Raw genomic sequence first — 17,242 nt, forward strand, 5'->3', positions numbered from 1 at the left:
ATTAGCCATTTTTTGTCTTAGAATATCAAAAAGAAAAGAAAAAGGTGTTCTAGCTGTTTGCATCAAAGAAAAAAGATTTATTATCAAGGGGCAATATTTTTATCTATTTCCAAAATAAATTTGTTAATGATATGTTACCAAAATAGACTTACATCAGCCTGATTAGTATAAAATTTTGTTGACAATTAATCCATTCCTGGCATAAAAAGTCTATCAAAAAATTGTAAATGCTTGCTTTTTGTTTTTACAATCATGGCCATATTATGAAAATACTAACAGGATATAGGACAAGGTGTAAATTTTTTTTTTATTTTAAAGATATGATTTATCCTGAGTGCTGTATCTATTACTCTTTTACTTTGGTTCCTGTTGTGCTCTTGTAAAAGAAAAATATAATTTCCTGAAGAATAAAATAGATATATGGCACTTGGAGTGCACTGTAGTTCCACAGTTTGTTTTGTTTTCTTCAAAAGACAAAGCTGTAAAGGGATTCTTTGCAACTTGGTTCTTGATCTCAAACAAACTCATTTTTGCAGTCTGCTCTCCCAACTACTGACTGAGGAGTACAGATAGGCCCTGTGCTCACAGATAAAGCCCCAAGATATAATTGGTCCTACACGGGAGGAAAGCGCCATACCTGATGGGAATGTCTCACAGACACAGAAAAAGGGCAGGACTTCTATCATTCCGTAGCAGCTCAGCATAATCGGAAAAGCCCTTCTCTTCTCTCCTTAGCATCATGAGGCTAACTGGGATTTCATCAGCTCGTACACTGTAATGGTGGGCTCTGTGTGGATAGGAAGGGAGAGAATCTAGCACTGAAAGGGAAGAAAAATTATAAAGTCCTCAAGCGTATATTAGTTTTTTCCCCCAACATTTATTAAAGGGCATTGACCCGATTGAAACTGGCAGAGGTGCTTCATGATTAGTGATAAAGCTATTTCCATAATCGGTACTCTCAGAAAACACAGGGGTATGAATAAAATAGAACACAGGAATGGGAAGTGGACAATGTTGCAGCATACAGTTTCTCAAGCACCTTAAAGGATGCAAGCTCCTTTTAAAGTACGCTTCTTCACAAACACATAAAACATTTAAACATCTAAGTAAAAGTGAATGGCAACTTAATGGTTAAAATTTGAACAGTGAAACGTGCAACAAACAAATCAGTCATGTCTAACAGTTCTGATGTTTACTACATAGTAAACCAACATAACACATCTGGTTAGTCTCTTCATTGCTTCTAAGAACAGCCCAAGGTTGTTAAATTTCAGTCTCTCTGGACACCACCCGTAGGTAACAATTTATACTGATAATTCTCTTACAAAAATCAGTGTTGGTTTTTGCCATCACTGAAGAACAACTAGAGTATAAATTTCTCCATGTTTTTGTCTAATTCTTCAGTGCAGTTTAGGTCTAAAAAGCCATAAAAACACAAATGGGCATCCTGTCAATGACAAATTGCACAATTCTTGTTACTCTCCCTTACTTCACAAAGCTGGAGAAGAGTTCATAATCGTTAGTATTTAACAAAAAACCACCTTTAGAATTCAAAATAGTGCCATAGGTCTTTTGATTCTATCATATAAAGAATGAGTGAGCGCATGATCTATTAATACTGAATCCAAACCCAGGTCCAAGTGTGCTGAGTTTCCAACAGCAGGTACTGATAGCAGCCAGCTTTCAGAGCAACACTACAGGAAATGTAGCTTGTAGTCCACACACGACAGCTGCTCCCGAAGTGCCACTGCCCTATGTGGGACACAGAACTAGAGGAAGAAAGAGAAAGCTTTTTAGTGGGAGTGTGTACATTACGTTCCACGCCATTGGCAGGTTCTTGAAAAGGGCAGCTTCTCCCCAAAATGACACAAAAGCAGGTCCTCGAATAACATCGTTTCTGCAAGATGGGCCAGGATGGCTTCTCGGGCTTCAAAGATTATTTGAGGACCTGCTGTCTTTCAGACACATTTGCACAAGCTGTATATACATTTTATATACATTTCATATGTATATAAAAAGCACTATTAAAGTAATGAGAACTAAATACCAATGCGAAAATCTATAGCAGCAGTTTTTTAAAAAGGTACACCCAACGATGAAGTTTTCCAGACAGTTACTAGAATCTCCCAGAAATGAGCTATAAAAGGCCATGTCTCTCAGGGCATCACTTAGAGGCAGAAAGCCCAGGACATTAGTCTAGTGGCACGAGGCATATCACACAGTGGACAGGCTTCCTGTGAAGTCCAAGAAGGGTTTAAGTTGCTGCACTCATTTTTATTGCAACTAGGATCAGCAAAGTAGCAGCCTGTTGAACATCTGTTGAGGGCAGTGGTGGCAGCAGCAGGTTTTTGTGGGGTAATTAAGCAGGTATGAGAAAGAGATGCTTAATTAGCCCAGTCAGCATCCAGCCAGTCTTTTTCAGGCCAAACATGGCCATGTTTTACTTCTCACTTCCCTATTGGAATTAGATGGTGTAGCTGGGCAGCCAAGCCAGCCACTGGTAAAAAACTGAGAAAGTCCCACCAAGATAGAGTTGTTTACCCCCCCCCCCCCCCAGGCAGAGGTTCTATTACTGGCCCCCAAGGAAGAGGAATAATTAGCAGACTGTGGATCTCTGGGTTGGGTGGAAAAGAGCATTTTAAATAAACCCTTTCACTGTCCCATCCACTTGAATATCTGCGTGTGTTACACTCCCTCTGCTCAAACCACAGCATCACTGTGTTAGTCTGAACCCCGGCTTCTTTTCCACCCAGTCCTCAAAGCGCAAAGTCAAAAGGAAACCACAACACATGCACACAAGCAGCGCAGCAGCAGCAGGTAGAGTGGGTAACTCGGGCTCACAGTAAGGGCCTGGGCCTGGGGAGCATATTACTAAATGGGCACTGAACTTCCCTAAGGCATTTGGGGCACAGTCCCAGGTGCCAGAGGGGAAAATTACAAGTCTTTTCACCCCAGAGCATGCTGTTCTCTGGGTCATAAAATTCTTCCATGCAGCTAGATGAGAAAATAGCTACAGAATACTTCAGAAGTTCATTATTTCTCCGGCCCTCATGGCAGTGCCCTAGGGACCCACTGTAATTAAAAATTAAGACATGTTCTTTATGTTTGTCTCATTCCTGTGTCACATCTATAAGAACAAACCTCAGACAACTCCAGCTTTCATACCAATGCTAGCACAACATAAAAGCAAACAAAAATGTCAGGTGTTTTTTAAAATGGTAACTCAGAATAGAAAAATCCTTCCATCAGAAAAACAGCTTATTCAGAAACAATGTCAATTTAGTCTTTCCAACCCTCCTCCACCCCATTAACCTCCTAAAGGCAGGTTCCGCATCAAGTCTCACAGGTGGTACTTAAGTGTTACTCCCTGAGTTCCCAGGGCAGACTACTGAGGTGCCATGAAGCTTGGGATGGAGTCCCATCTGAGCAGCTAAAGACTCAAATTCCTTTTGTGATACCTTCAAAACCTGACACCTGAATGCCTTCCCTGTTTTTGTGGTTAACTTTATTTTTTTAAAGATTTATTTATTTGTACAAGCACTGGGTACAGTCAGAAGCGCAGGACGGTGAGAGAATTCACCAGAGCCAGAGCGGGGAGCAGAGCAGGCAGAAGGACTGAAGTACACTGCTGAGGGGAGCAGCGGGCGCCAGGAGAGGTCTGCGGGCCATGTGGGACCCTCCTCCGGTGGCCGGGGAGCAGCTGGGGATTGAACCGGCGCTCAACCACTGCCACCGGGGAGGCCCTGAATGCCTTCTTTTTTAAAAAATAATTTTATTTTCTAGAATAGAATTCTACAGTCCCCGCTTATCCAGATTTTGCTCTTTTCCCCAGCAAAATGATCTCACTTTTTTGCAAGAGTTCTGCCTCGTCACTCTTCCCCTTCTGTGTAATCCTGATCTTGCTCCTAAGACTAATTTATTTTTCACTGCCCTGGATTTATGAAAGTACACTCTTTTCCCTCCCCTCCTTTTCCCTCCCCATCCCTTAAACCAGTATTTCATATTCCCTTTGCAACTATTAACTGGTCTGATAGACCTCCACCCACCCATCCTCTCTGATCGGCCCCTCTTTCTCTTGTCCCAAGATGGCCAAGACCCTTCTCAAACGCTTCCACTGCTGACACAGCACCTCCACAAAATTCCTCCACTGCCTCCTCATGTATAAAATTTAGCTCTAGAAATTATTTGCAGCCAAGGACCTCAAAATTTATACAACTACAGTTTGTGATATAATCCATGTATCCTCATCCTGCATGAGATTAATAAAAATTGTGCATTTAGAAGTTGTTCTTTCATCTATTAGCAAGACTGAGTTTACTGGCTAATCAAACTTTCCCACCCATTGCACACATACCACCTAAAAAAACCCTACCTTTCAGTATATAATCAGTTAACAGACTTGGAACTTTTTCGCTGTCTTCTTTCATGGCACGAAGAACTGTGAAATAAGAGAATGGAAAAGGAACGAGGTCAAATTCAGATAAAGATTTAATTTCAATTAATTGTAGCTTTAACCTTAATTCATTATATGCTATAATCAATTCATGCCAATTAGAGATGTTTTCTCCTGGAGAAGGGAATATAACAGCAAACACACAATTTATTTCAGTTGAGTACGTCCTTTATTCAAGTAAGAACTTACCAGTTACCTGGCAGTTATTTCCCCCGTGTAAAATTTACAAACAGCTGAGGCAGAAAAGAGGAACTAGGTTATTTACACAGAGCATCAGTTTTCTCGTAATAACTACTGGAAAGCAAGTTAGCCTGTTGTGTACCAGGAGCTCTGAGGCGCAGGAGAACCTCAGTGCTGCAGATCTCACAAGCTCAGGTAAATGAACAGCAAGCACCCAGGAGCACACCTGTCGGCCTTCTCGGGACTTTTAAAGAACAGAAGCATGAAGCTGACCCTTCCCAGCTGCCTACTCTTCTGTACTTAAACCTCAGAGCACAAAGTCCCTTCCCTGAAAATAAGAGTAACTATTAGACCTGTCTCCAAGGCTTCTTGTGAAAATTTACTCAGATAAAGCACTGGAATGGTGCCCAGCAGGGCATCATGCTATGTAAGCAGTAATCACAATTAGTATCGCAATGATTACAAGAATTCTGGTTCTCTAGCACCACTATCCAGTCAGCCACGTTCACAAGGAAGGCTTCATGGTCCAAAACCGCTGTGGCTCACGGGGATTCCCCTGCACTGCTGCCTTCAGGAGGTGGCACCAGAGGAGCAGGCTCTCCCCAGAGTTTCCATGATAACCAATTTTCTTCTGACATTCAAAGTGAAGACCACCCTTCCATCTCCCGTCTTCACAACACATTCATGCTCAGCCCCTATCCTTACTCACATACAGATTCCAAATTGTGTCCATCTGCAAAGACTCATGTGAGAATTATCAACTTGGTTTGGTCAAGTGAATGTCCTTAATCTGAAAAGCTGAGACCTCAGTAATTCCTGGCTTCTAAGAAATGTCTATGATCCCTTTGTATAGGGTTGCTCTATTCAGTATTTCTGCTTCCTTCATGTTTTAGACTTGTTTTCAGTTCTGCCTGCAAGCACACACCAGAAGCCAGCATCATTAGAAGTACAGTGGACATGGAACTCAGAGACCCAGCCTGGGATCAACGCTGTGTGATCCAGAACACTCAGAACTTCATGAGTTCTGCATGTTGGAGGGCTGGCCACCCACTTATCTCTTAACTCTTTATTTCAGACTGACTGGCATCACTTGCTTTATCCACAGTTTTTTAAATCTATAATGGGTTTTTTGCAAATGTTATTTACCAAAGGAAAAAATGAAAGTTCAGGTCAATCTTTTCTTGTGTTCCCTCTACTCAGGTCTCCATGTCCTTAATTTTCAAAACAGATACCCTCCTCCTCATCATCATCATCATCATCTTCCAGCCACTGATGCGCTTACTTATATTCGGTTCCATCCTCAGGCACCAAAGTGGAAGTGGCTGATTTACAAAGAATTACAATTAAAAAGAACCTAATAAATCAACAAATTCAATTGCTTCAAAAAAAAAATTAGCTTGAGTGAATGACTTACCCCAAATCACACACACATTAATTTATTTACTATGAAATAAATAGAGCAAATATTTTTATCCTCATTTTTCACTGTACCCAAGAAAGGAAAAGTGACTTCCAAGAATATCCCTGTAAATAACAGGGAGAGAACCAGAATTCAGGGTTCCTTTTTGGCTATCATAAGAGAGGTTTCATATAATGTATAGTTAAAGCTAACAAATTGTTTTAAAATTTAAAAATCCTTGAAGTGGAGTATTTTTGCCAGCTTTGTTCACTGAAATATTTCAAGTGCCCAGAACATGGCCTAGCACAGTGTAGGCCTTCACTGAATATTTGCTGAATGAATTCTTTTTTGTTGTTGTTGGACCCTCACCGGCGGCAGGGGAATGAACCAGCGCTGCAGAGACTGCGGGCAGCTTCGCAGCCCAGCGCTCAACCACTGTGCCACCAGGGGAGGCCCTAAATGAATTCTTAAAATATTATTATCCATTTATGTTCTACCTGTACATACTACATTGGCTTCTACATTTATAAGTATTTTAAAGCACACTTCTAAATTTTTCCTGATCATTGACTGACAATCATATTTATGTAAGATCCATAGAGTAATTTTTTTCCCGGTAAGTAGATATGTTCTTGCAAGAGATGGAGAATCAAGCTAAGCACTTTTACCCAAAAGCAGCTTATAACTTTTTCAAAAGAAAACACACATGAGGGCCTCCCCGGTGGCACAGCGGTTGAGCGCTGGGTTGCAAAGCTGCCTGCAGCCTCTGCAGCGCCAGTTGGATCCCCGGCTGCTCCCCGGCCGCCAGAGGAGGGTCCCACATGGTGCGCAGACCTCTCCTGACACCCGCTGCTCCTCTCAGCAGTGTCCTTCTGCCTGCTCTGCTCCCCGTTGTGGCTCTGGTGAATTCTCTCACCCTCCCGCGCTTCTGACTGTACCCAGTGCTTGTATAAAAAAATAAAAAATAAATAAATCTTTAAAAAAAAAAAAACACATCATCTCTAGTTTTAGTGTTTTGTTTGCTGTCATAGCCACTTATGGTCTCATTCTCAAAAAAATGACATCATTTACATCCTAAATCAACAAAACAAAACATTAACAAAAGCAACAAATGAACCAACTGGAACCAGTATTTAAAAAACAAAGTGACATTTTAATGTCTTTGCTTACTTTTTGTTAATATCTGAAGATCTTCCACAGATGGTGGTCCACTTTTTTTCTCATAAGGAATGACTGTTGTCAAGTACTGCCAGATTAAGAAAATATACATGTCACTTAAATCTGAATTAAGTTATCTGCAAAAATTTGATAGTACTGAGGTTTATTTTATAAGATGAAATGAGCTGTCTTAGTAATGAACACAGGAATCTTACAATCTCAGCAAGAGCTCATTTTTTCCTTTTTGCCCACCTCTCTCTTCATGTAAGCCCAATGTCAACATAAAATTCGCCTTTTTGCCTTTCCGTTATTGAAAGTTTCATAGAACAAGTCTGAGGATGACTTGTTCAATCCGCTCATTTTTAAAGAGAAATCTAACATTCTCCTGTATATTTTTTCAACACATTTTTAAAATAGTAATTTAGACAAAACACAGTTGTAACAGTTATACATAACAAAATAATTCCCTACAAATAATTCTTCAGACCGTTTTTTCCCCTGGATGAACAAAATGGCCATTTAACAACTTTAGAAACACAGGCCAGCTTCTTCCAGAACCTAACACATTTGCCCAAATAATTTTAGAGGTTTATTAAGATTATTATTGTTGTTATTTCGTTATGTAAGTAGTTGTAAATGTTTAAAGGTATTAATGGAAAGTGAAAAGAGAATTGCCTAATGGATAATGAAAAACGACATCCGGAATTGAGGCAAACTGTCTAGGTTTTCTGCTTGGAAAGGTTCACAAGAATCAGTTATGTCCCATAACTATGTTCCTTGAAAGTATAATCTAAAATGATTATCCAGAATTCTCCAATTCTGACTACTCCACCAAAAAAAAAAAATAGGTAATTTGTGAAGTTTTTGTCTATTCATCAAGAAATCTACTGGTTTTTACTTGGAATTTCTTCAACCCTACCCGTTATTTAGCCCCTATCCTAAATCTTAGTCCTATTTAATCTAAACCCTTTGAGTAATTAAAAAAAAAGAAAAAGATAAAAGCTACCTAATAATAACATGATCCCCACATGCAGAAAAAAAGTATTAAGACTGAATTGTCCGATCTTACACTTAACTTCCCGCCGGTGAGTGGAGGAGCGTCAGGAGGCTGTGCTTTAGCTGCGTGCTACCTGCTGCACGCCCGGGCCACTATCATCTCCACACGGTGGGTCAGTCTGGAAGTTATTTTGCCATTTTGTGGCTTTGAGAGAGGTGAGAGGCACCTCAAAAACAAAAGTTAAACCACTGTTTCATGGAGCCCTTTTATGAGACCCAAATAGCAGTGTAAAGGAATCTCCCTTCTTTAACATCAATCATTTCCCTTCTTGAGGAAGGTGGCACTATCTTCAGTAAAAACCCCAAGCTCAAATGCCTTCTTTCTGATCAACTGCTGCCAGCTACTTTCTGCACAATTTCCCAGTCTTCACACAAGAGCTAAACTGAAGCACTTTCTTTCTGAAGAGAGAATTTCTCATTGTGAAAAGTAATTTTAAGCACACTCGTTAATGGAGATGTGTTTCCTGTATTAATGATATTCCTTAAATCATTATACAAAAATGTTAATTAAAAAGCAAACTTCTACACATTTTACTGTATATTTCTATCATTTTGGGGTTATCTTGTGCCTCATTTGGCAGATAACAAAGTTGGATGGCTGTATGATACAACCTAAAAACACATGAATTTTAAATGAAAATCATTTAAAAGTGGTAAGGGACACTATGCAGACATTTTTGACCTAGGACTCTGAAAGATACTGACATCTGCCTTTCCTCCTTCAAAAGTGAAATTTTGTTTCTCAGACTTTTAGAATTAGAGCAGCATATTCTAGTCTAGCTATTTTTATAGTACGTTATTCTACACATGCAGTTCAGTATGTCAGTATGTTAATGATCTATTTGTTTAAAGCTAAGAGTGAAATATGCGCTCTAGAACATGTATTAAGAATGCATTTAGTCTACTATCCAATTTGAAAAGCACTTTACTCTAAAGGAGAGTTCTGTGCATTGTCAAGACCATTGATATAATCAACCTGCTTTTTGCTCTTTTAAGCAGTAGTCTTAGTAAATTAGTAAAACTGCCAGCTTTCAAGACATTCTCCTACATAGAAAGTGAAAAAGCAGAGAATGAAGAAAATAAGGATAACCAAGCACCTGTTTCTCTCCACCTGAATTTCCAAAGGTGTGGCGGAGGCCATTCTGAATGACATTTGAGATCCCTTCCATGCTGAAGCGCTAAAGGCAGCAATATAGGGCCCGGAAGAAAAGCACAGAGAAAGAAGTTCAAAGACTATTAGTAAGAGTACCATGATGGTGTGTGTGCCCACGAGACAAGCAGTTAGAAATGCCACTACTCATTCACATAAGCAGAAAAAATCATGCTGTTTTAAATATATTCTTGCTTCCACTTCTTTGCACATCAAATGCAAAATCAAATGCCTTTATACCACTACGTTCATGAAAACTTCTCCCAATGTAGCTGATAGGTTTGCTCCAGTGTAAACACTGTTAAGCTGTGCACATATTTGTTTTCTGTGAAATACACCACATGACTTTTAAGATACCTTTTGATATTGTTTACCTACATTTTATTGTAAGTCTGGATACTTACTACTAACAGTATGCATAATTTCTGCAGAAGTTTCCATATTTCTACCATAAGTTTGGAGAACATTTCCATAACATTTGGCAACTGAAAACACTGTTCCTGGAAGAGCCGATTACTGCTTCCCACTCACTCTTAAGCCACCTACCACTGCCTTGTGCAGAAAATGGGAACTGTTCGTGCACATGGGCTTCCTGGAAAACAGTAAATCCCACATATCAGGGAGACTCCCTAAAAATTCTGCATACTTGCCAACTCTCTTCAAGGAAAGAGTTCTAGCTTCTTTCTCCTAGCAACCTCCAAGACTTCCTAGAATTCACTGTACTGAAAGTGAGTATTTTTTTCCTAAATGAGTTATCTTGATTTGGAACCACTCTGCAATGCCATCAGACACAGTGAAAAGAGTCCAGTGGCACCTCTGCGATCGCTAAGTAAAGGAACTGAGTGGACTCGTACAGCCTGACTGATCACAGGGAAAGGCATCCCAAAAAGAAGTTTTAAGTCCTGATTCACTGGGTGGTTCCTTTCCCTGGAATTTTATAGGGGACACTTGAATCAGTAAACACAGTTGAAGAGTTAACCTAAAGAATATTTTAGCAGGCACCAAGAAATAGAAGACACCAAGGCAGTGGTCTCCACCCTCAGGAAACGTAGCCCAGCGGTTCATGAATTGTAGTCCAGAGAACAACCCCCACCCCAGGAGTCCCTGAAAATCTTCAGGGGTCCATGAGCTCATAACTGTTTTCTTAAGAAATACTAAGACATAATTTGCTTTTTCACTCTCATTCTCTCATGATTTATAATGAAATATTTGAAACGACAGACTGAACACACAAGATCTGAGACGCTAGCCCTCTTCAATTAAGCCAGATATTAACAAGACTGACAAAAATGTAGAGCAAAGCCAATGGCATTTTGCTCACTAAATTCTTAAAAATAGTTTCCATAAAAATACAGTATTTAAGGAAACATTCATAAATTCTCATTGGCATTTTTAGAAGAATTGGTAGGTATTTTAAATTTTTACCTAATACAATCAATATAACTTATACAAGCAAACACTTCAGGGCCTTTGATGTATTATGAGACTGTAAAAAGAAGTCCAATCGATAGGACGCTGAGAAATACCAAACGCCAAAATGGTTTCACCTTGGAAGGAGCTTCCAAGTGTCCACTAGCCGTGCTGCCAATGTAGCCCTGAAAATCTGAGCCCTAAGTTTTACCACGTCCTAGGGAGCTTGCACTCCACCTTCCTCCTGAGCCCTACTCCACCGAGTCCTTCCTAGAGCTGCACGCTGTTTTGTGTTGGCAAGAATCAAAGCCTGGGCCAGACACATGAGTAGACACACTTCACACTGCAGATAGCCTAACTATCACCTTGATGAAGTGGGCTAGTTTTAAAAGAAAAACCTAGCCATAACTATTTCTGCAGATTTTTCACATGCTTTCATATAAGCTAGTCACATTTTAAAAAGATTATCAGAAGTGGTAACTTCTCAGCCTTCAGTCTATAACAAAATTATGGGTAATTCCTTTCAAATAAGTAGATTTATTTAAAGTAAATTCTTTTTTCATCATGTGTATTTCCTTTCAAAAGCAACAAAAAGAAAAATACTCAGTGTTCCATATGATAAGACTCCATTACCTGTGGACAGGTTAAAACGAGACACGAGTTCAGAAAATCTCCAAGTGAAAATTTTATAACCCATGTATTGGGGAAGTAATACTTTTACATTTCAACAGCATATTCAGAAAATTCTGTCTTTACTTCTCTGATTGAAAACCAAATTCCTGTTCCTGAAAAAAAAAATGTTTTAAGTTGATGCAAATTCTTAAAAGTCCTAAGATAATAAATGTAATGTAGGGACAGTTGTGGATACTGCTGGGCCATATCGACTCCTGGTAGCCTACTTGTGAAAACAGCTTTCATGCAACTTGACTTTGTGAAAATAAATGAAAATGCAGTCATGTGAAGCCACTGTGCCTTGGAAAAATACAAAACTAACAGCTGATCCTCGAGAAAGGACAGGAGGAACTCTCTGCAGAACACCTGCCCTCGGCTTAAGGCAGTGGAGTCGGTAGCCGTGGCTGTCGGTGCACCAGACCCACTGCATCCTGAGGGAAAATCAGTGTGACACCAGAGGCGGGCCACTGGGGAAACAGCAGAATAAGAAAAGCGGCGAGTGCTACAGAGATACAGGGAAACCTTCACTGAAATGTTCTTCCACCAATGACCCAGATGTCACCGACTCCCACCTCCCAGGGTCACTCGGTAACAACTCTCCGGCTCCACCTCATCCCTGCCCAGCCAGCCAGCTCTCTGAAACAGCTTTTTCTAGAGGCATTTCTTTGATGCTGAGGTCCTCAGACCTCTGAGAGGTCCCAAAAACTCTCCTCCTGACACCCCTCCTGGGATTCCCAGATACCACATTCTCCAGAGTTCTCCCCGAACCTCTGCTTGCCATTTTTGAGTGGTGCCTCTCTCTGCTCAACTTGGTAGGTAGCAGTGAACGCAGGATTTTCTCAGCATGCACTCTAAATGCTCCCCCTCAAGAGAGTCAGATTCTGCCTCCACAGATCGACAGCGGGACTTTACTAGACTGGGCCAGAGCCTGCACGGGCCAGGCGCAGGGCAGGCTGCTATCGGCCTCGGGGCAGGCTACGATGGCCATCGTCCTCCCCTCCTGAGAGTCAGACTAACATGTTTAAAGGCGGAGTGGACATCTGTACCCAAGTATTCCTAAAACTCACCATATCCCAAGCTGAATTCATCCCCCTCTGTCACCCCCAAATTCAAAACCTGTTCTTCCTTCAGGATTCCATACCCCACTCATTCACTCATTCCTTCAGAAAACAGATATAGTGATACAGGTACTATTTCAGTGCTCAGGATTCCAAGTGAACAACACATCAGTCAAATTCCCTGCCACCCTCATGACCTTATATTTTGATGGCAAGGGGAGAGCAGAGTAAGTAAAAGAACTAGATGGTTGCAGATAACATGTACCCAGCCTCAACGGGGCAATTAAAACCCGGATGCCTACTTTATTCCGGAAGGTCAAAGAAAAGCTCTCTGTGGAGGGGACATCTGAGCTGAACCATGAATTATGCACCCGTCCCAGATGAACCACAAAGGACGATGGACAAGAGAGCCGCTCGGAGAACAAAGCCAAAAGCAGGCCAAGCTGACCAACAGGGAGTTCACTCTGTGGCCGGTGTACAGGGGCTGCGGCTCTCCAGCAGGATGCCGCAGCACTACTGAGCATCTCCACCCTCCCCTTCTTCCAGTGAGACCCTGTTCTCTCCGCATCCCTGTGTGCTGGTCATTCTGCCTGGCCTGGCTGACCTTTGCATGGTAAGAGCCTCCATCCATAGCTGAGAGAGGACAGAAATCCCCTAGACACTGGGCTTGAGGCTCGATGAGTCGCCCCTGGTGAGATTTAGGGAAGGGGCCCATGTCCTCCACCTGGCTTGTCCAAGTCAGAAATCAATGACCCGAGGCTGACTCCTCCCTTCCCTCATGCCCCAAACAGCAGCGTTAACCTTAATGTTTCTGAAATTCAACTATTTTCTAATCCCTTCTGTCACTGTCTTGGTTTATTTCTAACCTGAATGACTGCAACAGCCTCCGAATCAACTCTTTTTCCCTAGTAGCCTCCTTCAAACACTGAAGCAATCCTTCCAGAAGGCAAATCTGAACATGTGACCACCCTACTTAAAAAGTCATTTTGGTTTTCTCCAGCCTTTAAATAAAGATGACAGGCCTCACCATGGCCTACACAGTCATCCATTTTCTGGCTTCCACTTGGCTGCTTCCACGCCCTCCCAAGTTCATTCCTCCCATTACCTTCCAGTCTTCTCCCTGAACTTCTGGCCATAATGAACAACTTGTGGTTCCCCAGAGAGCCCTGAGAGTGCCCGTGGTTGACCACGCACTTCCTCTGTTTGGCATACCTGTGCTCTCCCCTCCTTCTATTTCCAGCTCAGCCACTCAAGACCCCTAAACCAAACCAGAGGCAAAGGTAACATACACACACCTGCATCACATGGACAGTGCCAGACACAGCACTGGAAATATGGTAGCTGTTTTGAAAACAGCAGTTTTCACACTAACACCTAGGTGTCTTAACCTCAAGACCACCAACATCTAGGGTTATAACACTCTGTTGTGGGGCAATTGTGGGCATTGCAGGGTGTAGGGTTTCTGGCCTCTACTCAGCAGGATGGCTGCAGCACTGCCCCACCTCCCTATCCCTCACCCCCAGTTGTGCAAAACTGGCGTGGTTGAGAATCACTACAAAAAGTGCCATGGAAGGTCCCCTAGATACTGGATTTACTCTCCATCCTTGAAACCCAAGCCTGGCACACAATTAGGGATCAATTTATGTTAGTCTAAGAATAATAAAGGAAAAGATAAAATCAATGTATTTTTAAAGTGGGGATGAGGCACATATCTAAAGAAAAATAGAGAAAAAAAATGTTTTCGTTAGGTTGTCATAAATTCAACCTTGTTATTAATCTTTAAGGAGAGTAGTAATGTCATCTACTCCTCATGTAAGAGGCATTTACCAATAGTCATTGGCCAAATCTGCAAAATTCTTCAGCAATTAATACCCATGGCAATGAAACACTTCCAGATCTATGTGTGAAATCAGGAAACATGCCATAGTCAGAAGTAGAAAATTTTTCAACAGTCCACTTGGGTAGCAAAATATCAGACTAATAATGAGAGATGTGGGTTCTCCCCCAGGTTTGCACTCAGTGTGTGACATGTGACATCACTGACCCTGATGAAACCTATTTCCTCACCTATGAAACAGGTGACCAAAGAGTATCAATTGTGAAGGTTTTATCTTCAAATTCTATGAATATGAGTTGACTCAATCGATTAACTTTTAGGCGAGTTCAATGTCACACACCACACACACACGCACTAGTAGCACAGAATGAAAAGGCCATAAAGGCTGTCATGCTCTAGAACAACAGAATTGCAGCCAGATAACACCTTCAAAGATGTCCACTCTGTTGGCTTCATTTTCTTATGAGTACATTCTGAGGAGAAAGACTGGGTCTTATTCTCTCCACCAGAGGCTGACACAGCGCCTGGCTCACAGCAAGTGCTTGCGAAAGTCTGCTAAGCTGAAGTTGGAACACCCCCGAGGACCAGCAACCAGGAGTCCCAGAGCCTGTGATAAACATATTGTGAGCCTTCTTAACTTTCTGCAGAAAGAAATGTTTAACAACATGAAAAAGGCAAAAATGAGCTGAGGGTGAATGGAAGAAAAATCATATGACAAAATATGAAGTCACTTGTCAAAGAGGTGAAAAGAAAAAGCCCCAAAAATCTGAGGAACCTGGTCAAGGAGACCAACATGAGATTAATAGAGAGAGAATGGCTTATTAAACAATGGCGTGACTAAGGTATAAAACGCCCAGAAGAATTAAAGAGCAGCAAGCATAAGATCAATGAACTAGAAGGATAAGGGGATATAATGACCAGGAGGACACAGGAAAGCTCTTTGGAGCACGCAGTACATGTGTTTTACAACTGCTCTATAAAATCCAAGAAACAATACACCCTTTTGGAAGGCAAAATGAATCTTAAAAAGATTTTGAAACCTCAGACAGATTAAATTTACTATTTAGTAAAGGGCCACCTCCCTTAGAAACAATGCATTTAACAACCTTGCCAGCAGAGGCAGACTTAGGTGCTTTTGGTACCTAACTGGGCCAGAGGGCAGATTTTCTCTCTGCTTAAATTTTATAGGGAGGGGAGAGAGAGAGGGGAGGAAGAGAGGGAGAGAGAAAGAAAAGGAGGGAAAGAACTGGAAGGAGGAAAGGAGAGCAGCACTTCACTGATCAGCTCCACTAGAACTAAGGCTCAGCCTTAGGAAGGCTCAGTGAAGCCAAATGAAGGCCATTAAGTAACGATTTGTTACAGTTCAATTGAAATAAATAACTACAACCTGATGGGGAGGATCTTAACGTTGCCTCAATTATATGAATAAATTAACTTTAAAAATTAGTAACAGGAAAGAAAATAACTGCAATATGGAGTGTGTTGGAGGGCCCAGTACAGTCGCCATTTAGTCGACCATTTCCAAATGTGAAACGAAGAAACCAGGTGCTGAAGAGCTGGTGCTCTTCTCTGAGTCTAAAATTATTTTCTAATCGATCCAACCCTCTGCCATCACATCTTTATGGAGGAGTTAATAGCTCTGTAAAGTGCCCTTCTCAGAGTGGAATTTTTGATATGAGCCCATTTATATGCAGGAAAATGATTAAGCATTAGAGCGCTCACTTGATTGGTCCCCTCACTGCTGATAAAGCGCAAAGGGATGTGGCGAGGCTGGGGCAGGGGGGGAAATCACTGAACAGAGGAGGGCACCTGACTTGACTCAGACTGAGGATGTCACAGTCGCCTCAGGACTCAACCCTCCCTGCCATGAGTATGTACTGAAAGTCTCTATTCCCGTGATTCTCTGGAAACTTTTCTCAGACGTAACCAAGCGCAACAATGAGTAAACAAGCGCAACAAGGTGTAAACAAGGTAGAGAAAATGTTGTAAAAATCTAAAAGACAAATGAGTCAAGATCTCCAGGTCCACTCAGGACATGACTGTGCGGCTCAACGAGGGAAATGCAGGTTGGAGTTCCTCACCCCCACCTGGGTAACCACAAATCCTCAGTCCAGGCACACTGGTTCTGTGAGCTAAGGTCTCCGTTGAGCTTTCTTGCATCCACTTCCGAGAGGGCAGTAATATCTACTTTATAAAAAGGCTGCAGTAAGGATTGACATACTCCATGGGAAGGACCAACAAAGTGTTGAGCAAATATAAATACTCAAAATACGTCTGGACTATATGCCTTTCAAAAGGACAGAATAACATTTGGGACTGAGCTCCCAAAGAGAAATAAATATACCTTTCTACTTTTCTCCAGATCAGTAAAAACAGCATTTCAACTTCTCATATAAATGAAATGGCAACTGAGAAACAATACACTCCTGATTAGAGTCTTGAGCTTTAAAAGGACTAAGACATGGTGACAGACCCTGCTGTCTATGACTGAATATAGAAATCAGCCAAAAAGCTTACAGAGAAAACAAGCAACACTTTTAGGTAACCCAAGGTCTTTCTGAAAAAAAAAAAAAAAAAAAAAAAAAAAAACCAAAATGAGATGTTGTAGCTTGTTAACCCTCTGCTAGAGCCCCAAGCACATGGCTCCTCCTCTGCACAGAGCTCAACTCATCTCCCCAGAAACAGGCTCCAAGACAGGGCAACACAACAACTAAACAGGAGGCCCTTCAGACTGTTTTGCTACCAAACCCTTAGCTTCATCTGACACCAACCTGTACTGCTCTCTAGTTAGCTAGGAAATCTTTTAAAAATCTCATTATCAAAGCACTATGTCAGGAAAAAGGTTAGGAAATGCTTCTCATCTATTTCT

General features: G+C 41.4%; 1 protein-coding gene across 1 annotated transcript in view; it reads right to left on the bottom strand.

Annotated features, from left to right (window-relative positions):
• Window positions 1-651: 651 nt before the first annotated feature.
• FEZ2 (fasciculation and elongation protein zeta 2) overlaps window positions 652-17,242 on the bottom strand; it is a gene marked incomplete at both ends in the record, with an annotated part of 37,163 nt that continues 20,572 nt past the window's right edge. The window contains 4 exons of the mRNA XM_084234774.1: window positions 652-818; window positions 4,355-4,438; window positions 7,203-7,278; window positions 9,344-9,424. Coding sequence (XP_084090900.1) covers window positions 652-818; window positions 4,355-4,438; window positions 7,203-7,278; window positions 9,344-9,424 — 408 coding nt within the window. The remainder of the gene's footprint in view (window positions 819-4,354; window positions 4,439-7,202; window positions 7,279-9,343; window positions 9,425-17,242) is intronic.

The sequence above is a fragment of the Talpa europaea genome, assembly GCF_964194135.1.
Source record: "Talpa europaea genome assembly, chromosome: 6".
NCBI classification, from domain to species: Eukaryota; Metazoa; Chordata; class Mammalia; order Eulipotyphla; family Talpidae; genus Talpa; species Talpa europaea.